Source organism: Cordyceps javanica, chromosome 2 (genome assembly GCF_051103115.1).
Source record: "Cordyceps javanica chromosome 2, complete sequence".
NCBI classification, from domain to species: Eukaryota; Fungi; Ascomycota; class Sordariomycetes; order Hypocreales; family Cordycipitaceae; genus Cordyceps; species Cordyceps javanica.
In genome coordinates, this window is record NC_139296.1 from 392,616 (window position 1) to 417,383 (window position 24,768).

A 24,768-nucleotide genomic window follows, 5' to 3' on the forward strand; every position below is an offset into this window, starting at 1 on the left:
AAGGGGCCTCTCTGCCTGCGAGCGTGGCCCTGCTTTTCCTACTTTGTTTGAAATACAATTTCCGTATGCTTTCTTAACCGATGTGATGATACTTCTTGTCCTAGTCAGGCGGTAGGCAGCCAGCTCTCACGCTGGCAGGGTATAGAATGTGTGTGAAATTTATCCATGTAGGGAGCCGCGCCGTTTGGCTCTGCCTAGCTGGTTGGACGTTATCGCGTGCAGTGCTTTCGGACTTGCCAGCCATGGGGATTCCGGTGCGGGACGACGGCTGGTATTTGTGGACTAGAACGTAGCAAGACGAAATACATGATAGTTCCCCCGGGGCGCAATGGCTTTCTATTTACATGAATATTTGTTCTCATTCGCTTTATTACAACCCCGGACATGCTCCTCCTTTCCCAAGTTTCCACCATCCTTCCTTCCCAGGCACGCCGCCCACGCTCACAACATGCGACCGGCCCCGCGCAGGGCCGCGTTCTTCTTCATGTCGTGCATCATCCACAGGGCAATGGTCAGGGAGACGCCGGCGAGGGCGAGGGAGAAGACGGTGCCGACGACGACGATGATGACGGTGTTGTCGGCGTCGGAGTCGCGGCGGGCGGCGACGACCTCGCGGACGACGTTCATGAGGGTCGTGGCCATGTGGTCGCGGCCAAAGGTGCTGCGGACGCGGCGCGCGCCCTCGGCGCCCATGCGGTGGGCCTCGGCCGGCGGCAGGCACAGGGCCTGGCGCATGACGGCCGACCAGGCGAGGGGCTCGTAGGGGTCGCGGAGCCAGCCCGTCTCGGCCTCGACGACGGTCTCGGTGGGCCCGCCCGTGTTGGCGGCGAGGACGGGGACGCGGGCGAGCATGGCCTCGAGGGGCACAATGCCAAAGTGCTCGTTGGAGGGCGTGTAGACGAGGAGCGTGGCGGCGCGGAGCAGCCGCGCCTTGAGGGCGCCGGGGACGGAGAGGAGGAAGAGCACGGGCGCCGTCGTGTCGGCGGGCTGCCGCGCCGTCGGGTTGTCGGCCGTGTTGATGGTGTCGTGGGCGAGGCCGAACTCGTTGGCGAGCGACTCGAGCTCGCGGTGGTACTCGACGTTCTCGGGGACGCGCCGGTCGTAGCCGCCGGCCAGGACAAGGCGCACGCCGCGCCGTTCGTCGTCGGGCATGGCGGCAAAGGCGCGGATGGCCAGGCCAATGTCCTTTTTGCGCTCGAAGCGGTTGATGCTGAGCAGCACACGGTCACCCTGGGGGAAGAGGGGTGGCGGCGGCCCGTCGGCGGGCCCCTCCTCCTCCTTCTTTTTCTTCTCTTTCTTCTTCTCCTCCGCCTCCTCCCCTCCTTCTTGGGCGTCGCCGGTGTCGACGCAGGGGTAGATTATGCGGGCCGAGGTGTTTTCCAGAAGCTCCGGCCAGGTCAGCTGGACGACGCTCTTGGTAAAGTTGGAGTTGAGGGCGACGACGTCGGCGAAGCCCATGGACCACTCCTCGAGGCGGTCAAAGGGGATGCGGTAGAGGCGCTTGAGGAGCGAGGCGTGGCGGCCCTGGACGAGGAGCAGGTCCGGGAAGTGGCAGTAAAAGACGATGCCGGTCTTGGGTGAGACGAGCAGGCGCAGCCATGGCAGGCCCGCCGACAGCTGGTCGACGATGAAGATGGCCGGCTTGAGGTCCTCGAGCTCGCCTGTGATCCAAATGTGCAGCATGAGGTGGATCTGGCGCAGAATGGCGCAGAGAATGGTGAAGCGGCCGAACAAGGAGCGGGGGATGAGCCAGGAGCCCTTGACGCGGACGTCGAGTGTACCTGGGTCAACGCAAAAGATGTGTTAGCTCGTTTGATCTTTTCTTCGTCTTCTTCTTCTTTTTCATCTTCTCCCCCTTCTTATTTCACCCGCATGGGGGAAAACTAAAAAGTGTACCGGGTAAATGAAGAATGAGAGAAGAAAAAAAGACGGCCGGGAATTGGGGCCCCTCACCATCGCGGCACTCGTCAAAGCAGTGCTTGGGGTCGCAGTGGTTGGTATAGACGACAACTTTGGCGCCCTTGTCCTGGAGGCCGACAGCGGCGTCGACGACGAGGCGCTCGGCGCCGCCGATGCCCAGGTCCGGGTGGAAGAAGACGTGGCAGCCGGAGACGGGCTTGGGCACGTACTTGGCCACCGACGGGGGCTCGCGGCGGAGGCGCTCGGCGTTTTCGGCGTGCCGCCGGGCGTACTCATCGCGAAGGGATTTGCGGGCGGCGCGCTCCATGGGGCCCATCTTGCGCTTGGACGGCGCAAAGGGGTTCGATGAAGGGGAGGAGGAGCTGGTGGTGGTGGCAGCGTCGCGGAGTTGCTCCCGCTGTGGCGGCGACTCGGGGCTCTCCTCCATCGCTGTGTGTGTGTATGTGTGTGTTCGCGTTTGCGTTTGCTTGTCGACTCGTTGTGCTGCAATCGCAAGAAGGTTCGGGTTATCGGGGTCGACGGCGCTGGAGCTTGCCAACGGCCTACAATGGCGGAAACATGCGTGGGAATGCTGGGAGAGAGCGATGAGGATGAGGATGCGGCGGTTGGTTGGTTGGTCGGTCGGTTGACTGCAAGGCTGGCAGCTTATTAGGTGGTTACTGGTAGGGTCCAGGTTGTCCTCAATTAATTTTTTTTGGAGCTCTGTCTCGAGCTAGCAAATCATCTGAACCGGTATCGATGCTGGAGCTGCGGCACTGGTGGGGCGCAATGCGGCGTGGCGGCAACTATTCAGTGGTGATACAAGATTGCCATGAGAGCAAGCGAGATGCTTTCTGTGCAACGGATCTCGATGCGACGTTTTGATAGTGGCGACGGTGATTGTGTGTGTTTTCTGGTGTTTGGTGGTGCTGGGTGAGTTGGTGATGTAGGAGCTGGCGTTTGCTCGAGATGCCCAAAGCTGGTGGAAGCTGCCAGGCGTATTTATTCATCAGATTCGCGCATAATTTTATGACTGCATTTGGATAAGCCACTGGCTTGCATTATTTTTGTGCTCAAAATACAAGTGGTCGCCTTCCATACACTTGTCGTCCCCTTCCCGGCCAGCGTTGGATGGCGGCGCCTGCGGCAGTGAGAAGTCTGCAAGGCAAGATGGCGGTTCATATGCAAAGACTGAAAGGGGTCAACTGTTGGTGAATGGCACAGGGACTCGTTCAAGGCCTTGCCAAGAGTGTCTACTGAGAGTCTAACGTCATCGGCTCTTTTCGCCCGCGCCCACTCGCCTAATAACAGCAAAATCGCAGATTGTTGGCCCCCAGACTTTTTTCTTTTTTTTTTTTTTTTAAAAAAAAAAAAAACTTGTAGCCCCAGTGGATCTTGAATATATTTTCTACATCAAGCATGTATTAATAGCTAAAAGGCACCCAAGTACAGCGGGGCGCAGCTGTCTAGCTCCATGGAGCATCACATGGGAATATAGTTGGTAGCGACTTGCAACGCAATCTGAGAGAAGAAAGAAATTCAAAGAGCGAGAGCTGGACATTGCTTCTGGGTCCTCAAGCCAACAAGTATTCTACATGCATGGACAGCAACTTGCTCGTTGCGGACAGCCGTGGGCGACCTACCTCTCTGGCTTGTGACGCGGCTTACACAAATCATCATGACACACCTTCGCCCTGCCGGCGGTCGCAATTCGGCGCAACACCTCCCATGACGATGAGTCTTGCGATTTCAAGCTTCGGTTCACGACAGCCTATACAGCCGTGATATAACCGCATTGAATACACGGTGCTTCCACCGCGATTTGATTACCTGATTACCATCATCATCCCATCTCGCTCGCATGCTGCCCGCCGCTCGCGGTCCCCACTTCCCCGATCTACCGAGGTCCGACCCCTACTTACCGCCGCCAAAAACGGGATGCCCTCATCATCACCGACTTCAAACCACTTTGCCCGCGCCCTCGCCGCCGTCTTTCCAATTCAAGCCCAACGACAGTTTCCTGGCACCTCCCCGGAAACCCCGCTCCATCTCTCTCTCTCTCTCTCTCGTTATATATATATACCCACGAGTCTCTGTCATTCATTCATTCGTCCATTCATCGTCATCATTGTCGCCGCCGCAACTAATTTCAGCAGCCCATACGCACACACACACCCACACACACACGACGACGACAAATGTCCTCGCCGCTCTTCACCCTCCCCATAGGGCCCTGCGGCAAGCAGGCCGGCGGCACCCTCACGTGCACGGAGCCCAAGCCGCAGGTCTACCTCCTCACCTGGAACTCGCCGCCCGACAACCGCCTCACGACGACGTTTTGCAAGGCGCTGCTCGCCGCGCTCGACATTCTCGAGTTTGGCGACTACGCGCCGGGCGTCGTCGTCACCACGTCGGCCATTGCCAAGAGCTACTCCAACGGCTTCGACCTCGAGCACACGCTGGCCAACAGGGATGAGTTTTTTCCCTTTTTCTACGGCCTGTGGGTTCGATTCCTGACGTACGTCCTCCTCTCTGTCTCTCTCTTTCTCTCTCTTCGCTCCCCCCCCTTGGAGGGTCTTTCTTTCTCATGGTGTTGCTGCAACAACTTTTTTTTTTTCACCCATCAAGGAAGCAGCAGCAGAAGACGACGAAAAGACGCAAACTGACATGTACCGAAACAACGCCGCCTTGTAGATATCCCATGCCCACCGTCGCCCTCATGAACGGCCACGGCTACGCCGCCGGCCTCATGCTCGCCATGGCGCACGACTACCGCCTGGCCCCGACCCCGCGCGGCTTCTTCTGCCTGCCCGAGCTCACGTACGGGCTGCCGCTGACGCCCGCCATGGCCGCCCTCTTCCGGCACAAGCTGGCCTCGCCCGCCGCCGTCCGCCTCCTCGCCCTCGAGGCCGCCCAGCTGACCGGCCAGCAGCTCGTCGACGCCGGCGCCGCCGACGCCCTCGCCGCCGGCCCGGACGACGCCTGGGCTTTCATAGAGGGCCGCAAGCTCGCCGAAAAGGCCAAGTCGGGCGTCTACGGCACCATAAAGGCCGAAGTCTACAAGGACCTGATTCGTGAGCTGCGCGGCGCGGGGCTCGCCGCCGAGGAGCGCCGCTTCCGCGACGACGCCGACATCGTCGCCGAGAGGGTCGAGTTCGGCAAGGTCTGGTACGAGCAGTGGAAGGCCGGCAAGGCCAAGCTCTAGGACCGGGGGGTTGGCCAAGCTACGTTTTTTGAAAAAAAAAAGAACAAGAAAGAAACAAGAAAGAAAATCGAAAAATCGAAAAGAAACAAAAACAGGGAGCCTTGAACTTTTGTTTTTTTCGCCTGTACAAAATTATATACATTGTATGCAAACGCCACGACTTGGTTTATTGGAAAGACTGGGCGCTGTGTCGGGTACAAGAATCACGTTCTACATCTAAACTCGACGGTTATCAAAGTACAGTAAATGGGGGATGTTTTTTGTATAGGAATATGTGGTACATATATATACAACTGTCATGACCATCTCGTTGGTAGGCTATTGTAGGCCCGGATTATAGAACACGTTTCTGTGCATGCAGATGTATAGATATGCATGAAATCGACAGCTCCAACTTTCTCTCACCCTATACCTCTCCGCTTGGGCCCTGGCATCATCTTTTACTGAGTAGTATTACGAGGCGCGCCATCCAGCACGCATTTGGGGGTGAAAAAGAACAACAGTCAACGCCGGTGCAGAGAAAGAAACAACATGTATATATGCTCTATGCTTTGTGGGTATAGGTACGCAAAAGTCTGACAAGGAAAAAAAAAAGAACAAAATTCAACCAATGTATGTATATGGGGGAAAAAGCGCGCTTTGACCTTCCTTCTCCAACATGTTGACGCCGCCATGCAGGCAATGAAAAGCCAAGCAAAAACAAAGAAACAAAGTCAAGATCTTGGATACCGCCATGTGCAACAGCATACCTCACTCCGTCATCGGTCGAGGCTCTTCCACTGTGAGCGGCGTCTTCGAGTCCACGCTGCCCGCCGCGTCGCTGGTGACCCTCTTGCGCGCGGCGCTCTGGCTTCCGGTGCGCTCTGCAATCAGGTCGCGCTCCGCCTGGATGGTCTTGCTGCGCTTGTCCTCAACGTCCTCGCGCCGGACAACGCGGCGAAGGCCTTCGCTGGCCTGGAGGAGCCCGTCGATGCTAATGGCGTGCTCTGTCATGTGGTGATTAATGTACGTGTAGACGCCAGCAGCCGTGTCGCACTGCAGCAGGTTGCGCTCGTTGAGCTTGAGCAGCGCCAGCGCCACCTGGAACAGAAACGTGCTGCCGTCGTTTGTGCAGAGCACCACGTCCCAGACGCGGAACAGCGCCTCGGCGCACAGGCAGTCGGTGAAGACGGACAGGAACCACTGAAACGTCAGCGCTTCTAACTCGATCGAGAGCGCATCAAGGTGCGCCGAGAGCTTCGGCAAGACCGTCGCGACGTACTGCCGCAAAACTTGCTGGTCGGCACGCGAGGCAATGAGGGAGTGGTCGTAGTAGCCGTGCGGGAGGATGTTTTCGACAATGGAGGCTAGAATCCAAAAAGCATCCTCGGCGGATGGCGTGATGAGGAGGAGGTTGGCGGTGATGAGATTCATCCCCTGGCAGTAGCCAACGTCCTTGTTGCGTCGAGAGTACGCCAGCAGCACTTCAGAGAGCTTCGACACGCCCGGACCTTCGCGGAAGAAGATGTTGTCCGTCAATGTGCGGTGAATGTCCATCTGAATCTGGCCGACGACAGTCGGGTCGTCCGATTCACCACTCTGTGCTACAATGTCATCATAATACCCGGGCACCCGCAGCGCCGTGGCGCCAGAGCATTCCGACCACACCTTGGAGCGGTACGCGACTGGAATGCCTCCGAGAACAAGCGTCTTGAATTCATTCCACTTGGCCCGCCCGACTTTACCCTTGTTTCCGAGCCCAGAGATACCAATCATCTCGCCATCTGCGACGCGGGTCTCGGGGAGGATAACGGCAGGCCGCTCATAACGCGCTTCGGCGGCGGCGTTTGCGGCGGCAACAGCCGCCTCACCCTCACGCCTACGTTCAGCGCGGACTTTGCGCAGGAAGTCGTTCCATCGCACCGTCTTGTCGCGCTGCAGCGAGTCGTGAACTTCGCTCAGCTGCTGCAGCAGAAGCTTGACAGGCTCATTGTCGTCTTGGGCCGTGACAGGCGCTGCAGATTCGGGCTCGGAGGACTGCGTCGTCTCATTGTCGACAGCAGTGGTCGTTGTGCTGGCGGCGGGCACCAGGCCTGTACCGGTGGGCTTGATAGACTGCGGTCTTGCCGGTTCGTTGGCCTGCTGCTCCGACTCTCGACTCATCTCTGCAGCCTCGAGGACTTCCAAAGCGGACGCGCTCATGCTTGGCGTGTGGCTCAGCAGTTCTGTGGGAAATGTTGCAATGCTGAGGTAGTCCTGCCAGCGCTTTGGCCTTGCCTCGTCTGGCAACTTGTCTTCCATGCTTCCGGGTGTGCCAGGTCGCCCGTCCGTCTCGCTCCACCTGGGGCTTGGCATATCGTCGAGCAGGTTGGGCGAGATGCCGGTCCGGCCATTTATGAGCATCTCTGCGCGGCTGCCTTTGCGAATACGGTGAGCCGTCTGCTGGGCCTCACGCTGTCGCTTCTTGCGGCGTTGATCATAGATGAACCCGAACCGATCCGTCAAGTGCGCGCCGTTGCCGTAGTTGTTGTACATTTGTGTGAGAGTGGGGGGCTGCGATTCGGGTGGCAGGATAGCATCCATTTCCAAGGGACCGTAGCTTTCCTGGCGAGCAGCCTCGGATTTCGGCGGGCTGCCAGCCATGCCTCCCCATAGCTCTTGTGCCTGCGCTCTGGAGCTTACAGGAGCAGCAGTCGAAGCTGGCGTGGCCCGTCGCATAGCCATGAGGGCCTTTGGGCCGGCCACAGAGGCAGACCTTCCGGTCGGCGCAGCGGAAGCTCCACGAGCAGATGATGTCTTGTCTGTGGTGCTGACAGCGCGTCCCCTAGACTCTGTCTGCGTGGCGCCAGCAACCAGTCTGAGGGCCAGACTAGCCAAAGACGCCGGGACTTTGCGGCTTTCGCTAGCGCCCGAGTATATGCTGGAGGTTCTGCTAGAAGATCGGGGTGAGCGGGCGTCGGGCGGGTCAAAGAGGTCTTCCTGAAGTGCAGGTCGTCGGTCGAGGCTCGAGTGGGAGCGCAGGGCCGTGGCAGCGTCGCCGTTGACGCTGCTGCCGCGGCTTGACTTCTTGGCCGTGCCCGAGCCCCATAACATGTCCTTCCAACCACGCAGAGTGCCTTTCCCAGCGGCGGAAGAACCGCTGGCGGACACGGTCGTCGAACCGAGTCGCACGGTTGAGCTTGCCAGATCAGTCTCGCCGTATACATTCTCCGAGACGGTGTCTTGCATGGCGTCGCTCATCAGGTCGGTCAGTCCACCATCCTGGCTGGGTCCGTTTGTTCGGAAACCGTTGGTCCTCATCTCGCCCTCGACAACCCGCAGCCTACTCTCAAACTCCATGGTGGAGAGGCCGCATTCGCGGATGATGCGTCGCAGGGCTCGTTCTCGCTCGTCGGCGCGGCGGCGCAGGCTAGCCATCTGGGCGTCGCGCTGGGCCAGGTCCTGGGCAAGCTGTCTGACCAAGGACACGGCGCCGTGGCGGGCAATGAGGCGCTCAATGTGGCCGTCGGGAGCCTGGTGCAGGGCGCCGGGGACGGAGCGTGTGAGGACGCCGTCTTCGAAGAGGGCGTCGCGCGAGCTGGCGGCGGAACCGGCGGCGTCGGTGTCGGTCAAGCTGTCGACGATGGAGGGTCGGCCGGAGACGGTGCGGAGACGACGGTTCTCGGACTCTTGGGTGGCCGTCTTGAGACGCTCTTCGGTGCCGTCATGGCGGAGGAGGGTGCCGGCGGGGGCGGCGTCCGGGGCACCGAAGCTGGGGAAGCTGGTGAGAGACTTGTCGCTGGCGGCGATACTGGAGGAGGAGCGGCTGCTGGTGCTGGCCTGGGAGTTGAGACGGCGCGTCTTGCCGGAGCGGAGGGCGCTGCGGTGGGAGCGGGCAGACGAGGTGCTACGCTGGGAGACGGAGCGCTCGAGGCCGATGGAAGCCAGCGAAGCCGGGAGATGGTCCGTCGAGATGGCGGCCATGGGGGCTCCGCGAGGAGGGAGGAAGGAAAGAACACGGGCGAGGGATGTGTCGAGTGTCTTTTTTTTTCTAGCTTCGGATCGATTTCGTGTAGAGTAGTTATCCTGCCGTGTGCGGAAAGAACGTTGTTATTTCGTTTGTCCCTGTTGTCTTTGTCGAGTTAAAAGACGACGTCAGGTGAGGTTGAGCTCCTGCAGCGTTGATGTGGGCCAGAGGCTATGTGCGTGGGCGACGGTTGGGGGGCTTTTTGGAGGGCCTTGAGGATCGGAGGAGGATGGGAAGCTGGCGAGCCAGTTGAAGCAGCAGAGAGAGGTAGCTGGGCAGGGCAGAAGAAAAAAAGGTGACAGAGTCTGTGACGCAACAAAACAGCAGGTGGGGCGAAGATTGGCGTTGAAGGTCTCAATGAAGGTACATAGGTAGTAGGCAGGATGGCAGGCAGGACAAGGAGGTACAGCTTGTTTGCGTACTGAGTATCCGTACTCTGTACACTTTTGCTTTTCAAGGCTTACTGATAAGTACAGGGGGGCGTAACAAAACCCCAAAAAATTAAAGCAAGTCTCTTGGTCATGGAACAGAAAGAAATACGAGAGAAAGGACAAAAAGGGGCCCATGGAGCGAGAGGGAGCGGTTGTTACCAGTAGTCTGTAGAGTTGTCGAAAAGGTAAGTAGTGGGCGGCAGGGAGTAAGTACGGAGTACGTACCCAACACACTATACGTACTTACTTGGTAAGTACTTACTCGCTGATATGGTGATACAAAGTCAAGTTAGTTATTACTTGCCAGCTGGCTCACAAGGTATTCATTCAGTAGCTAACTTTGATACGCGAGTAAACATGATACGTGGTCAGGTTCCCTCAGGTATCTGCGTAGGTAGGAGTGGCCTTGCTGGCTTGTATTGAAAATGCCCAACACTCAGCACTCACTCTGTCATGATTCTGTGCCTGGAACCAACTCGCACGCACTTGCAAGTGGAGTCTTTTTGTTACTTTGTCTGCTTGTATTACAGGGGTTCTTTTCAGGGAGTTGCTGCCAGCCAACGACTTTGGTTTGTCGACCAGGTTATCCTGACTATAGGTACCTAGCGACTGCTACCAGTACCTACCTTACTTACTGCTGTCCTACCTACATATCTAGGTAGGTAGATGCCTACCTAGGTACCTACCTACCAAGGTAGTCACCACTTACCTACTCCGTGCCTCGTAATGAACGGGTCACATATGACGATTACTTTATGCACCAATCCTTCATCAACACCATGAACAAGCTGAAAATGCTGATCCAAGAAGACGGAGTGGCCAAGCAAAAAATAAAAAAAAAATAATAAACAAGAAAGAATATGCATCAAGGGGACCATGGACAACTTTACTCCCCTTTGCCACGCCAAGCCCTTACTGGTACATTATCAGCCCCAACAGGCCTTGTGTTCCCTACAAGGCGCGTCCTAGAGCGCCCTAATAAAACAGCCTAATAAAGCGCCCTGAAAGCACACTACTAATTGTCGATAGGTACCAATAGCCGCAACCCTCCGGCCCTTTGCAATTAAAACCCTCCAAAGTAACGGGCCTGCAGGAACGCTAGAAAAAAGCCAAGTCTCCCACGTTTCAACTGCTAATAAAAAGAAAACGACGGCCTGGCCCGTCTGTCCGCTCCAAAATGCGCTACTCAAAGTTAAGTACTGGTTGCTGCTGCTGGCTGTTGCTGCATGACATTCGGGACCCCCTTCGATTATGCGAAGCGAGCACATCCCTCGAAACACACCCCAGGCAGCCATCTATCTGCATTGACCTGTTTTTTTTCCTCTTCCTTCTTTCCGATCCATCTGTCCTTTTACTCTTCTTCTTTTTTTCTTGGCTCCTTTTTTTGTGGTGCTTCGTCTTGCCACACTACTGTCTTCAAGGCCAAAGGAGGTCTATTAATTTCAGCACATGCCAAACCATTCCAAGGGAGAGATGACTGAGAAAACAAAGAAAAAAAAAAGAAGGAGGAAAGAGGCAAACAAGACTGCAAAAAAAATTCGTCCCAGTAAACAAAAAATTTTACCAATACATTCTTTTCTCTATCCCGTCGTGCCTGGTTCCCGCTCTCCCCACATCCCCTTCTTCAGTGCTTCACCCACCTTTGTCTTAGACAACAACCACAAAACTCATCTCACGCACCAGCCCTTTGCTGCTTTTTGCTGCTGATGATGTTGCTGTTGCTACATACAGCCGTTGTTGCTGCTGCTATTGCTGCTCCTTCGTCTCCCTTGCCGTTCTTGGGCCTCTCCACGAACTAGTCAAGGCCCAGCCATCCTCACAAAAAAGAAGAGAAAAAAAAGAAAAAAAAAGGAGGAAAAAAAAGCAATTCCTCGAGTGCACTCACATTCATCCATTCCTCTGACGAGGAACCATCAGCCATCTACCGAGTATAGTCTAGTCATTCAAGACAAGCTCACCTCGGGACCCCTGCCTCGCTTCAATCTCTTGGCCCCTCGCCCCCTACCCCAACCCTTCAACCTTACTACGCATACAGCACAGTCCAACGCACCGCCATGTACAGACAGAACAAAATAAAATGCCTTCATCTAAATATGCCGGCTTTTATGCCATCGAATCCAAGTATCATATGCCATGTACAAAAGTTCAAAATGTACAACAAAACGCCCCCCGGGTAAAAAAAAGTCCCTGCCTAGGACGCCATAATGTACGCCATGTCCTGCCTGTCCCAGCTTGAGAACCCAGAAATATACAAAAAACTCCGAATCCAACCGTCACCTATTATTTCCTTGACATGCATCCAGTTCCATCCAGTGTCATTCCCGTCAGTCATTAAACAACCCCTTTTTTCCCACCCCGAAAGATCTCGCCCCCTAAGCAAAGCTGTCTTCGCCGTTCCATCGACTGCTTTGCGCTTGCTCACACTCCTCTGCTTCCTCCTCTCCCTTCTTCTTGCTGCTCTTCTTCTCACATTCCCCATTGGCTTCCTCACCCTCTCCCTTTGGCTCCGGTACCTCGACCAGGCCCTCTTCAACAAGCGCCGACAGGAGGCTGTCCATGACCAAAACCTGCTTTCGCCGCATGGGCAGGCCATCCAGCATCCGTAGTCGACTGCAGCTAGCTGCCAGTACCACCTGGTGCAATCTCCGCCGAAGCTTGGTCGGCTCGTCCAGCCGGCTGACATACAGCTCATCTCGCTCTTCATCGGCGTCTGGCAATGCAAATGGCGGCGTCGTATCCTCCACGTTGCTCTTCACCAGAGCCTGCAGCGGTGCATAAAACCCGAGAGTCATGGGGTTGTCGCGAGTGTCCAGCCTTGTCAGGTGAGGAAAATCCATGAGCAGCTGTGTGACCGACGTAGAGTCTGTAAGCCGGTTACCCGCCATCATCAGCTTCTTCAGCCGCGGAATATACTGCAGAGGCTTGACGTTGGAAATCGCGTTAAAGTTGATGTTCAGCGAGCGCAAGTTCGGCATCAGCTGTCCAACATTTCCGGGCAGGCCCGTCAGCCCGCAGTTGGCTAATTCAAGTAGCTGCAAGTTCAGCATATCCACCTTGGGCTCAAACGACTCTAGGTAGTTACCGGAAAGATACAACTTGCGCACTTCGTACCCTACCGACAAAAATTCCAGCGTAAGTGGTTGGTGGCCTCGCTGCTCTCGCAGAGAAAGGCTGTCCAACCGCCTGGTTCTCTGCAATCCAGTCACGCTTGACAGTTGGTTGCCGTCCGCAAGCAATGTGTGCAGGTTCGGCAGTCCGCTGACATCCAGGTGCGTGAGCTTGTTTCGGCCAATGTCGAGGTGGCGAATGGTCTTGCATGATTTGCTTGCTGCAAAGGTCTGAAGCTTGTTATTGGACAACTTCAGCTTCGACAAGCATGGTGCGAGATGCACATTACGAACCACTTCAATACTGTTGCCCGCCAGGTCCAGTTCCGTGAGCCTGTTAAAAGTCTTGCCCTCAAAGTCGAGCTCTTCAATCAGGTTGTCTCGCGCTCGCAGAGAAAGCAGTCCCTCGTGTGAATCCAGTCCGTCCAAGCTAGTGAGCTTGTTGTTGTCCGCCTTGACGCTTCGTAGATGCACCAGGTTTCTCAACGCAGATAGACTCTTGACTTCGTTGCCGGAAATGTCAACATATTGTAGGTTGACCAGGTGGTTCCACGAAGTCAGCTCTGTCAGCATGTTTTGCGATACCTTGAGCTGCCGCACGCTAGAAGGCACTCCTTCCAGGTGACCAAGAGCATTTTGCGAGGCATCGAGAGTCACCACCTTACCGCAAAACTCTTCGAGCATGTGCAGACTAGAAAGTCGCTTCTCGCTCAGGTTCAGCTCTTCGAGATCTTGCCAGTATGGCTCACATGGTTCCACTTCGCTTAGTCGCTCGACCAACTCCCGCAGCGTCAGCGACATGACCTTCTTTGAGCCATCGCCAGTGGACAGGTGTCGATTGCCTAGCACGTAGCTAACCTCAAAGCCAAAAGACTGATCCCCTTGATTAACATTGAATTCGGAGAGCGGGCTGAGAGACATGTGACCAATGTTCTGCCCGATGATGGCACTCTCATCGCCAGCGAGCGCCAGGCTCTTATTTCCCGGCGTCCGGCTGATGATAACGCTAAGTGATGCATGCCGACTCTCCGGTTCTCCGTAGTTCACAAGTCCCTGCTCCCCGACGAAGCTAAGTTGGTTTGCTTCGTTGGTGAGTAGTTCGACCGTACTATCTTCGTCTTGCTCATTGATCGGCGATATCGGGCGGCGAACGAAGTCTGGGCCTTGCTGTGATGCATATCTCATCGTTGGTGGTCGAGACTTGTTGTCCATCTGCCGCAAAGCCGGTTGCCCGGAGAAGCTGTCTGGGGGTGATTGATCTGGACTTTTGTCATAATTGATCGAACGAGGGGTCGTCTCTTCGTCAAAGCTATCATCGCCCATTGCCACAGCTTCCTGAATGATCGACGCAATCGGTGACGAGAATGCGATAGTCATGTTCCGTCGCCTCGCCGTCCCATTCTGAGAGCTGTAGGTGTCTTGTGTCTCCCCTTTTTTAGTGTTTGGCAGCTCTTCCACGTCTTCTTCGTCGCGGATAGGCGAAGATGGAACAAATGCAGCTTGTGGAGGATGGGGAGAGGGCTGAGGACCAGTCGCGCCAACATCTTTCCGGTCCTCCATAACGCGCCGTAAAGTTCGCAGTTCTTGTGTCATGTCGACGGTTAAATCTGGGATGCTTGCAAAAGGGTCGTCCTCGCTGTCATCAGTAGCTGCAATGCTGTTGTTCCGAGCGTCAGCTGTTGCTTCCTTCTTCTTAATCCAGATATTTTGGGACTTGTCGAGGTACATGCTGCCCACCCTATCAGGAATAAGATGCGAGACGCTCTCGGGCATGATCGTTCTTCTAGTGTCCGAGTTTGTCGAAGACGATGTGGGCATGGTATTTGTAGACTGGACGGAAGAGTTCGAAGGGTAACCCCGGGATGGGCTGGCGGTTGGAGGGGAATGGAGAAACGGGCCAGAGATTCGCACGTTGGCTAGATCACTGACAACGTTGTCGGCCGCGAGCAGCGGAGCAGCAGCGCGTCCAAAAGTCGTCTGCCGAAATTGGCCATCAAGATGAGCCGCTCGCAGCGCCTCTTGGGCCACGACGACAGATCGCATCGAAGATGTTGCAAGGTCGCCCATATCGCTCATCTCCTTATACTTTTTCAACCGCGCCTCCAATTCCGGGTCATTAGACCGTTCTTGGTAGTTTGGTGATTGCTTTCCCTCGCGGCTTGGGGGGCGAGACAGGGGTTCGTAGGTGGAGTCTGGTTGCGACCCTCCCGCAGATTCAATCTCGCCATCTGCGCCTGTATTGTGTTCTTCCTCGGATTCCTCTAAGCTTGCTAGTCCAGTAGGTTTTACCTGATTTCGAATCATGGCCATAATCTGCGCTGCTTGATCAACGAAATCTTGCGTCTTGATTGATGGTTTTCGATCCGTCTCCATGGAGGCAGTATCTATATGCTTCGCCTTGTTCAGGGGCTCGTCGGCTTCTTGGGATGACTTTCGGCTTGAAGCTGGCGAGCAAGGCTTCAAAATCTTTCTTGCAGCTAAAACATCGGCTTCCGCCATCTGAAATTGCCCAGGTCGTGCGTCCTTGCGCTTCTTGCCCATGATATTCTGCATCTGCTGGTGCGCAGCATCAACTTGCGAAAACTGCTCCTGCCGGCCGTGAGCAGCATCAGAGCGTCGTAAAGTTCGCCGTCTCTTTGGTGTAGGGTCCTTGACTGGAGAATTCCTTGTGCGCTTGGCATCAGACGCCTCAGGTTCGCCACCGGGCGCACCGCGTAGTTCAGGGGCGTCTTTGATGATGCTAGGTCGTGAAAGTTCTGTGACTATTTCATTCGATGCGCCTGACCGTTCTCTCCGTCTCGCAACCAAGAGATTGGTCGTATTATCAAAAGACATGTGACGGCGGGATCCCATAGGAATTATATGTGCCTCTGGCGAAACATTCTCCTTGTCTGTGCCGTCAAAGATGTCATGCGCCTCAGACATGTCTGCTGTGAACTCGTAGTCGTCCAATTGGCCGCCGCCAAAATAGCTGACTGACCGTCGGCTCTGGTCTACGATGACCGACTCTTCAGGGTCGGTAAGGTCTCTGCCTTGGCCCGATGAGTTGCCAGAATCAACGTCCTCATATTGGCTTATTCTTCGCAGCAGAGTCTGGTTCGTAAAAGTGTCATAAGGCCCGAAGAGTTTGAGAGGGCTGCCGCCGCTTGGTTTCAAGGAGCGTTTGTCTGGACTAGGAAAAGGCGCTCTGGGAAGTTGCGGGCTTCGCACTGACTGAGAAGCCCCGCGTGATGGCATTTCTGTTCGGATGGTCGGAAATTCTTTTGGCGTGCTGGCTTGAAGGGATTCTTCTGGCAGCATCTCTGAAGTGTCAACACCAAGATCGGGGCTCAGCGCCCTAGAATAAAACGAGCCATCTCCCGAGCGGCCGCCACGGCGTAGGTTGACCTGGCCCGCATTACGAGCAAAGCGATCGAGTGCATCGATCTCAGACGCTCTATCTACCGTCGGACTCAGACACTGAGAATCATGTTGGCCATCGCCGGCCTGAATCCTCTGAACTTGCTCAAGCTTCGATTGCAATTCATTGATAGGTATATTCACGGCGCCGAATTTCACTTGACCGTCTTCTTCGTCTTGTCGGCCAATCACGATAGGGCTAAAATCTTCGTTATTCATATCAGTTTGGCCGCTTATTTGACGGAGAGACCCTTGGGTAGGATGCGGCGCATTGAGTAGCACCCTATTGCGAGCAATGCCGCCGAGGTGCTGCAAGGGCGACTCGTCGACAACGTTTTCCATCGGCAGAGAGGGGAGAAAACTGTCGTTCCCATTTGAGGTGGATCGGAAGTGCGCACTACGATGACCTCGTCTTGGACTCGGACTAGGCGTCACTTGGTCGGGAAAGTCGTGGTCGTCTTCCTCGGCGAGTTCTAATAACCGATGGATATCTTCGTCTGGCTCGTATTGGTATAACGGTGGGCTTGATGGGATCGTTCTGTCAGGCATTTCTTGAGCGCATTGCATATCGGTGAGGTCTGCTTGTGGGGGCCTGAACATGTCTTGTAGGCCAGTGCCGGCGGAGCAAAACAAGTCGCGCTGCTCGCCGTACTGAACGTCGCCGTTGATTAGGCGTCGCTTCCATTCGGGAGTTCCTTCTTTCGCAACCTGCGAGTCCACGGTTTTGTGCACAACTGAGCCGCACGTAGCGGCAGAGACTGAGCGAGATTCTTTTGCGTCTAATCTGAGCTCTCGGGAGAGTCTTGACGGGCGGTTGTTGTGTGGTATATTTATTTCGTTAGCTGACCTCTCATTGAGAATATGGCTGCTGTTGCCCGTAACTGGAGAGTAAACCGGATTCGCGCCCGTACGACGAGGAATCTTGCTCGGTGTGGCATCGGCGTGTGGCTTCAGCGGCGGGAGCTGTACATCGGAGGCATCGGAGCGAGGCTCAGAAACCCAGTCCTCAGAGAGGGAGTCCAGCCAAGCATGCGCCATTGTGTTCGAGGAGATGTAGTATGTAGAGGATATCGGTGGGCCGGGAGTATCGTTGTAAAGTTTATACCATTGCCATCCACGGCTTTGCCGCCGCTTGAGATGTTCTGGTGGGGTGTAGGATCGTATTTCAAGTCTGTCGCAAGCTGAGGGCGAGCAGGATAACGTTGCTCAAACACTATATTTAATCGGAAAAGGAGTGTAAAGAACAGGCGGTAGGCCGTAGAAATGACGAAATAAATTCAAAATGGCTGTAAAGGTGTTCCTGGCCGGGAATTGGTGCGTCCAGTGCCGGTCGCGCGCGATTCGTTTGCAGGCTGCGCGTTGGTTTCATGGTACAGCAAGGTAAACAAGAGCAGTCCAGATCTGGTAAGTGTGGTTGCTGTGCCAACCCTTTGCGCAGCACGTGCAAAGCTCCCCAGCCGCTGTCAGCAATTCCCAGACGCTGCACGATGAGCAGTAATCGTTTGCAATGAAATTAATAAAAACAGCAGAAAGTTTATGCGAGTAATATAGACAGGATTGAAGTTCTTTTTATTCACTACAATCGTTGCCTGGCCGTCATGGAAGCACGAGCAGACGGCAAACGCGGGTCACCACTTTACGCGCCATCACGTGGAGGCGCGCTACGCGTCTGCGATAGACCCTCATGAGCTCTGCCCAAGACATACCCAAGATTAAGTCACAGGCTGGGAGGAGCCTTCAGATACCCAGCCCCCGCCCCCCCTCATTGTCGAATCTATGGCAGTGGTCAACGTCTTCACAATTTTCATTTACATGAGATTCTCGAGTCAATAATTTTGCAAGGCACCATGACGCCTCGGGCCTCCCGTTCAAACTGGCCGCTCGTCGACACAATATACTGCGAGGCCAAGTGCCCCGACGAGGATGTCTATTACGTTGGTTCCGATGACGACCAATACGAAAGTCCCCGTGAGAGAAAGCGTCGCTACGAACTCGCTGGACAACGCTTTCTTGCAGGCTCTGCGCCCAGGTTATTCTCAGCGTCCCTAGCAGGACCATTCGAGGGCAACCGAGGCTGGAAAAATCCCTGGGCCAGCAAGACACAGTTGACTCGAATTGCACGACAGCCCGACCGCCAAACAGTATGCGTTTCCAAAGCACTTGACTCTATCAAGAGCATGGAATTTTATGCCAACCACGCTACGAACCCGAGATTAGACAGTTCTGAGTGTCATCTACCTAGTCCGCAGAGCCTCAAAACGACATCATTAGCACCAGAAAGCCATCCATTTCTTGAGGACGAAGAGTTTCGAGCAGTTCAAGCATGGCGTCACAGTATTCTTTCAACAGATCCCGATACGGTACAACGATCAGCTTCGAAAGACATTGACGCCGCCCCTCCTCGCAAACGCAAAGCGAGCCATAATTGGCTGAAGACCGTCCCCGAAAAGAGAAGCAGGGCTGAATGTACAGAGTTTGATACATCGAGAAGAGCCGACACATGGGCGCCTGCCTTACCAGATCTTTCCACGCAACATGACGGGCAGGCAAATCTTGACACCAATGACAGACTGGCACCAAACACAGAACTCGCGCCAAGGGCTCCCACCAGTCAACTCATTTCGCCTCCGAAACAGACCTCGGCCCCCAAGAACACGGCCACAGCTCCACTCCCAACCATTATAAAGCTTGACGGCGAAGTTGGCGAGCTGCGACAAGCCGCAACGTTGTCCTCCCCAGTATCCCTGCGAAACGTCAAACAAGAAGAGCCAGCTACGCAGTTGTCACCATTGAAATTCAAGACAAAGGTTTCTTCTAGTTCCAACGCAGCTCCAGAAAAGTCAGGCGCTTCTCCTCCGAATACAACAGCCGTTCATTACACGTTCAGCAATGATACTACTCGCAAGCCATATCAAGTGTCAGATGATGAAGGCTTCGTTTTTGATATCGCTCTAGATCCGCTCTCGGATTCATCAGAAAGTGAAGAGGACGAATCAAGTCGAGCACCAGACCATACAGCTGATGCTGCGATGGAAGGAATCCATCACGAATCACCCGCATCTGACAAGGAAACTGGCCGTGAGAATGACGACTCATCCGATTCAGAGCTCAGTGAGCTTTCTGATTCTCCAGAGCTATCATATTTGGACAGCTCAGCAGAGGAATCGGAGGCAGATGCAATGGAAGGAGTCAGTGGCATTGCAGTTATCCCGAGTGGAGTGTGCGCAGAAACAAAGAGGACGGTCAAACAAATTACACCCGAGGCTGTGCATACAGGTGATGACGCTCATGTTGGGCAATCAGCAGAATTAGAAAATGGGTGTGATTCAGAAGAGCGTCCTTCGGCTGAAACTGATTCGAAGCCAGAAAACACTTCCAGTCATAAGGAAGTTGATGAGGTTGTTCAGGTGGCCGCATCTCTTTCAGCTCTAGGAGAAGTAACAGGTCGTTTAATGAGCGACGAATCACACGGTGGGTCGGGTGCAGAGACTGTCCAACTGCGTCAAGTAGGCGCCGTCGAAGAAGGGGTTGAATCCCGCAGAGTTAATCACGTTCCCAGTATTGCTGTTGAAGCGGAGGCGCATGCACTCAATGAAGCGCGTGTCACAGCTGTGCCATTGACCCAATCGGCAGCTGGGAACGTTGTACCACCATCTCCCACGGTCAAACAAGAGTCATCTGACTTTTCTTTAAAAGCAATACTCCGAAGCATTGTCCCCAAAAGCTCATGGGCACAGCTAACGCGGCGAGCGTCCAGTTCTGCACAAGTTATTCAACAACCAGTTCCCTTGACTACGATGGAAGAGCAGGTTTTACCTAGCGTTGAGGATGTTTTCGCAGAAGAGCATGAAGCCCCAATAGTGCATCAACGCAGCAGTGAGGCGGATGAATCCATGACGATCCCTACCGGTGAAAGCGGATCTGCAGAAGAACCCGAAGAGAACCGTGGACTGCTGCTTTCTGAGCAGGATAGTGCCATCGCATCGGGAAAACTACCGACGGCCGAACGTCGTGCCACCAAGGATGATACTCCTCCTACACGTCAAGAGAAATCAACTAGCCCAGAGCAGCATCAGGTTATATCAGACAGCGGTTTGACGGTCAACGATATGCGCAAAGCCAGCGTGGCGCAAGACCGAACCCCATCATCTGGCCGGGATATAACACCGCCACCATCGTTAGCATCGGTTGAGGTGCCTCCTCCGGTTGCAACACCAGTTACGCCTGTACGAACCGAATCGTCAATGCCAGTCAGTAAAGCAAACAGCCCAGAGCCCCGGTTCGCTATCAAGTCATTCGCCGCGTTTTCGACACCATCCCCCGAGCGCCTGCGTGTAAAGAAGCGCCGCCGGCTTCAGGGGTCAAGTCTTCGTCACCCAAGCGTTAAGGGTATCCTAACTTCACGACACGCCGGCTCACCCCGACGTACAAACAACAGGGTCTCGTGGCTTCTTCCGGACGAGCATGGACCAGAGACTAGTGGCCTCAAGGACAGGGCGGGCGTGGCCAACCGCGATGGGCCATCCTCACCGCCGCCTCGGACACCGCTGGCGGAGCTGCCTACCGCTTCAAACGAAAAGTTTTCGAAACACTTTTCCTTGGTCGTGAAGCGCACCGACGGACTGCGGCACCGGTTCCACGTCGCCGCGGACACAGATGGTGTCGTGGACAGTCCGGTCAGCACCCATACCCAACAGAAGCCATCGAGCACCGCACCGAAGAGCACCGCCGAGGCAGGAACCGAGAAACCCGCCGCGCTGGTGGAGACCACCGATGTAGAGAACCAGTGCAGGACGCGGGAAGCGACGCTGTCGGTCGAGCCGATGGACATGGTAGAGGACATGGTGCGCGAGATGGGCGACTTTTGGCAGGCGTGGGACGTGGACGCGGAGCTCAGCGCGGCGAAGAAGGCACAAGCTGCCGCCTCGGTCTCTGGGTCGCAGTCACAGACGGCATGGAGATGATTATCAGTCAGGGAACGGGCGTTTGCATGTTTGGTGGTTTTTGTAGCAATTATTGCTTCGCTTTAGATACCATTTATTAGCGTTTTACATAATGTTGATTCTTAGCAACAGCCCTTTCCCTTGAATGCCTGTATGTAGTGATTCTTTGCTGGGTTTTACGCTTTTTCAGCAGTCTCGTGTTGCGGAATGCTTCATTATTGCTATCTTTGTCTTCTTTTTTTTACGTCGAAAGGGCACACAATCAATGCCGTGTCAGAACTGCCAAGAGAAATGAGGATTTTTTTTTTTCGAACAGCCAGGCAGACACAGACGACTGACTCACCGCCAAGCCGAATGGCCACGGAGAATGTCTGGCCCAGTTGCGCGTCTCGCAGCGTCAATCACGTCAAGAGTGTAGGGTAAGCCATTGATGCCCAAGCAGAACGGGCAGGCAGGCCATGTTTGCTCGGAGAGATACGTGGTGTCTATAAACCTACTATAATATCCAGGCAAAGGTAGGTACTTGTCCATCTACCGACCTAGCATCCTAGGTAGGGGCAACCCCCGGACGCCGTGGCGCATGCAGCAAGTAAGCCCAGGCACGCAATCTTGCCGTACAATGACAGCCCCCTCTGGAATGATCTCGATGGCCGGGATGAGGTCGGAAAAGAGCAAGGGAAAAAAAATGACACAATAAACCCGACCCCTGGATACTCGTAGCCTGGGTGAAGGGCGGGATCTCGTGTAGAAAAAAAAAAAGCAGATTCTTCTCGAGTCAACAACACAGTCACATCTCGGGACGGCTTCCATACCTGTGCGAGATGCTACTTAAAAAGGCGGGCTTCCCGGGCTTGGAGGTTGACGGCGTGTGGGGCCGACAGGACATTGTGGACCCCACCGACCCGGATGGTCCAATTGCCTGGTCGGGAGTCTCAACGTGGGAGGGAGACGACGATGGAACGGACGGCCAGGTCATGACAAGACGAAAGGGACTCTGCATGCCCTAGTTTCCGCTATTGGGAAGAATAGGCTGTGCTTGCCCGAACATTTAAACATCTCACCACCAAAAAAAAGGCATCACGCCTGATTAAGGGGGGAAGGGGGACAGCAAAGCCCTGCAAAACAAGCCATTACACACGCCCCTCCCTCCCTCATCCCCCCTTTCTTCCTGGGCTGTGTAAGTGAAGCTTGCAGCCGCCCTTTTCATTTTTTTTTTCAACGCAGGAAAAGCGCAAGGTTGAGGGCGACATGCCATTGACTGAGAGAGAGATGAACAACTCGTGCGGGGACGTCACTGACCTGCAGACGTTGCAAATGAGTCGGGCCGTGGTGCAAGGGGGCGGCGGAGTCGCGGCAGCAAATAGGCCTACTATTTAGTATGTACAGCAACGTCATCAGACGAGGGCCTGAGATGGAAAATCCCTTGCACCTCGTCTCTCTCTTCGGGTAGCCAGAAGGGGACTCTTGCCTGTCCAAAAGACTCATCTATCGTATGAACCGAATCGGCCCCATTTCATGTCGCAAGGCCGACGATTGCTCCCTTGATGCTTGCTATACGACTCAGCCAGCGATGCTGCTTGCCGTTGCGCGCATATCATGAATGCAATAACGTGTGGCTCAAGCATGCGTGGAATAGACAACTACTCCAATTACAAACTTTTACGTGAAACAGCCCCCAAGGGGCAGGGGGGCAGGCAAGTCATTGCTGGCTTTTTAATCTGTCCGTGTCCATGCCTCTTTGCGAGGCTGGTCCGTATATGGACTGGGACGGACGCGGCGGCGAGTTCGACAAGTCAATGCTGCCCTTTGTTTTCAAGTTTAGCAAGCCCAGGGAGCTGGACACACCAATGGCGGAACAAGAACTGTGCCATGTGTTCTTGCTACGTCGCCCGAGACATGACCGGGAATGACTGGGATTTTTTGCCATTAGAATCATGCGTGCGACCTGGCTGTTGTTTGCCCTGATTCTGTTCCTGGCTGTGGTTCTGAGATGACAGGGTCATTATTCTTGTGCGAGCAACTAATTGGACACCGACACCTTGGAGATGTGGCCATGGCGAGTTTCAAAGCGTCAATTACCTGGCCGGTTTTGACATGTTGTCGTGTCTTGACGGGAGCTCCTATCCGCGGCATCCGAGAAGGAAAGCTACCAGTAGTAGCGTGCCAAGATTACGCAGAGGCACGTTTTGGCGCCTTGCGTCAACATTCGTCTCCAGATTCGTCCATGATGCAGGCGTAATCGAAGGGCAATATAGTGTCACTCTCAACGCTTGGTGGGAGCCAAGTAAGAGCCAGGCGTTTCCTTCCATCTTGAGAGATCAGCGCTAGCCAAGGCGTGGGGGAAAATGGGTTCGACGGCGCGGTATGGTAGTGAGGAGCGGTGGGCAGCACGTGCAAAGGACGGGGTGCGCTGATTTAATCTTTTCATCGACGGCGGTCCGGATGAGAAGAGGGGTGGATGCTGTCATCGTGTACAGATTACTGATGGTGTACAGTAGCAGGCGCGCATGCTCTCGCTGATAACGCTGATAAGTGCGGCTTCGGAGCATGTTGACACGGGCGGCTGCAGATTGGCCAGCGAGGGCGTGGGCCACGGCGTTCTAGAAAGTTTGAGCTTCCGGAACGGGAAGAGACTGCATGGGTGCATGGCTTGCCATAATTGGTCTGGGCATTCTTGTTTGATGTATTTTACTCAAAGCAGGCAAGGGTGGCATTGGCGGTGTTGGTGCTTTCGGGAAGCAAGGTAGCGGCCGTGTTTCTAACCGCATCCGCGTCGTCGGCGCGGCAATGACCAGGTCAATGAGGAAACAGGGGGTTCATGATCAAACGAGTCAATCGTACGTGGCACAAGGAAAGAATGTGGTTTCGGAGGGCTGGCTGGGAGAGTCGCAGGGATAAGTGCCATAGCGCGGCTCGTAATCTGCCGGTGAGGGCTGTGCAGGTGTTGAGACTTTTGGTGGTTTAAAAACATGGGCGAGTTTTGGCTTCCAATTGACTGTAGAGGCGGCCCCTGAGCCGGGAGCCCGGAAATGACTAGCGTAGCGACGAGAATTTGTCTGCGTGTGCGTGTGCGTGTGCGTGTGCGTGTGCTTGGTGGTTTTTGTTCTTGTTGGATGCTCCGAGTTGAAGCTTTTCGGTGAGGATTCAGGATAGATTTTGGCACGTGTGTATCAGGACAGGTCGGGAGGGCAGCCGGGGCTAGAGTCAGTCCACCGCTCAACGAGATGAAAATGATTCGGTAATACGGGTCGAACAGCTTGTTGGTGTCTTGGTTGCTTGAAAGGGCCGTCTTTGTCTGAGGATGGCGCGAGACCGAGTTCAACAGGCGGGCGATGACAACATGTGCAAGCTCGATGCACCGCCCGGCAAGCTGACGCAGAAAATGATAACCGAGCTGGATTGGGAACCTATCATGACTGGTGACTTGACTGGTAACTACCTACCTGGCGAAGATGGCCACTGAAACCCCAGGAAATGGCATTGTGGTCAAGCGTTGTGGTGGCTGGGTGCGTTCTGGGACCCGAGGAACGCGACTAGGGACCGAGCAAACGTGCGTGTTGGCAGCAGTCTTGGGCACCATTTGACGAAAAAGGAGCCATGGCAAACTGCTGATAGTGTGGTGATGATAAGGACTACTGGTAGTAACCGACAATGGATGATGTATGATATAGGTAAGATATGATGTTATGAGGAGGGATGCCGCGACGACGTGAGAAGGCCGATGTGCGTCTCGTGCAACAAAGGGAATACCTGTGTCGGCCAAAGAATGGTAGGTAGGTAGAGGTAGCTGGTGACTGTC

General features: G+C 55.0%; 5 protein-coding genes across 5 annotated transcripts; 2 read left to right on the top strand and 3 right to left on the bottom strand.

Annotated features, from left to right (window-relative positions):
• Positions 1–441: 441 nt before the first annotated feature.
• On the bottom strand, positions 442–2,347 carry V2A60_002642 (GDP-Man:Man(1)GlcNAc(2)-PP-dolichol alpha-1,3-mannosyltransferase; the record flags this gene model as incomplete). The annotated part of the gene is made up of 2 exons (XM_083253990.1): positions 442–1,781; positions 1,954–2,347. 2 exons carry the CDS (start codon positions 2,345–2,347, stop codon positions 442–444), a joined length of 1,734 nt encoding a protein of 577 aa, XP_083110116.1.
• Positions 2,348–4,097: 1,750 nt separating this feature from the next.
• Positions 4,098–5,104, top strand: V2A60_002643 (ClpP/crotonase-like domain-containing protein; the record flags this gene model as incomplete). The annotated part of the gene is made up of 2 exons (XM_083253991.1): positions 4,098–4,417; positions 4,594–5,104. The coding sequence occupies 2 exons, from the start codon at positions 4,098–4,100 to the stop codon at positions 5,102–5,104; spliced, it is 831 nt and encodes a 276-aa protein (XP_083110117.1).
• A 750-nt stretch (positions 5,105–5,854) lies between these two features.
• On the bottom strand, positions 5,855–9,046 carry V2A60_002644 (rab-GTPase-TBC domain-containing protein; the record flags this gene model as incomplete). Its single annotated transcript, XM_083253992.1, has 1 exon — positions 5,855–9,046. The coding sequence occupies one exon, from the start codon at positions 9,044–9,046 to the stop codon at positions 5,855–5,857; it is 3,192 nt and encodes a 1,063-aa protein (XP_083110118.1).
• Positions 9,047–11,892: 2,846 nt separating this feature from the next.
• V2A60_002645 (leucine-rich repeat domain-containing protein) lies at positions 11,893–17,064 on the bottom strand (the record flags this gene model as incomplete). Its single annotated transcript, XM_083253993.1, has 1 exon — positions 11,893–17,064. One exon carries the CDS (start codon positions 17,062–17,064, stop codon positions 11,893–11,895), a length of 5,172 nt encoding a protein of 1,723 aa, XP_083110119.1.
• An 809-nt stretch (positions 17,065–17,873) lies between these two features.
• Positions 17,874–20,990, top strand: V2A60_002646 (uncharacterized protein; the record flags this gene model as incomplete). The annotated part of the gene is made up of 1 exon (XM_083253994.1): positions 17,874–20,990. The coding sequence occupies one exon, from the start codon at positions 17,874–17,876 to the stop codon at positions 20,988–20,990; it is 3,117 nt and encodes a 1,038-aa protein (XP_083110120.1).
• Between the last annotated feature and the right edge of the window lie 3,778 nt (positions 20,991–24,768).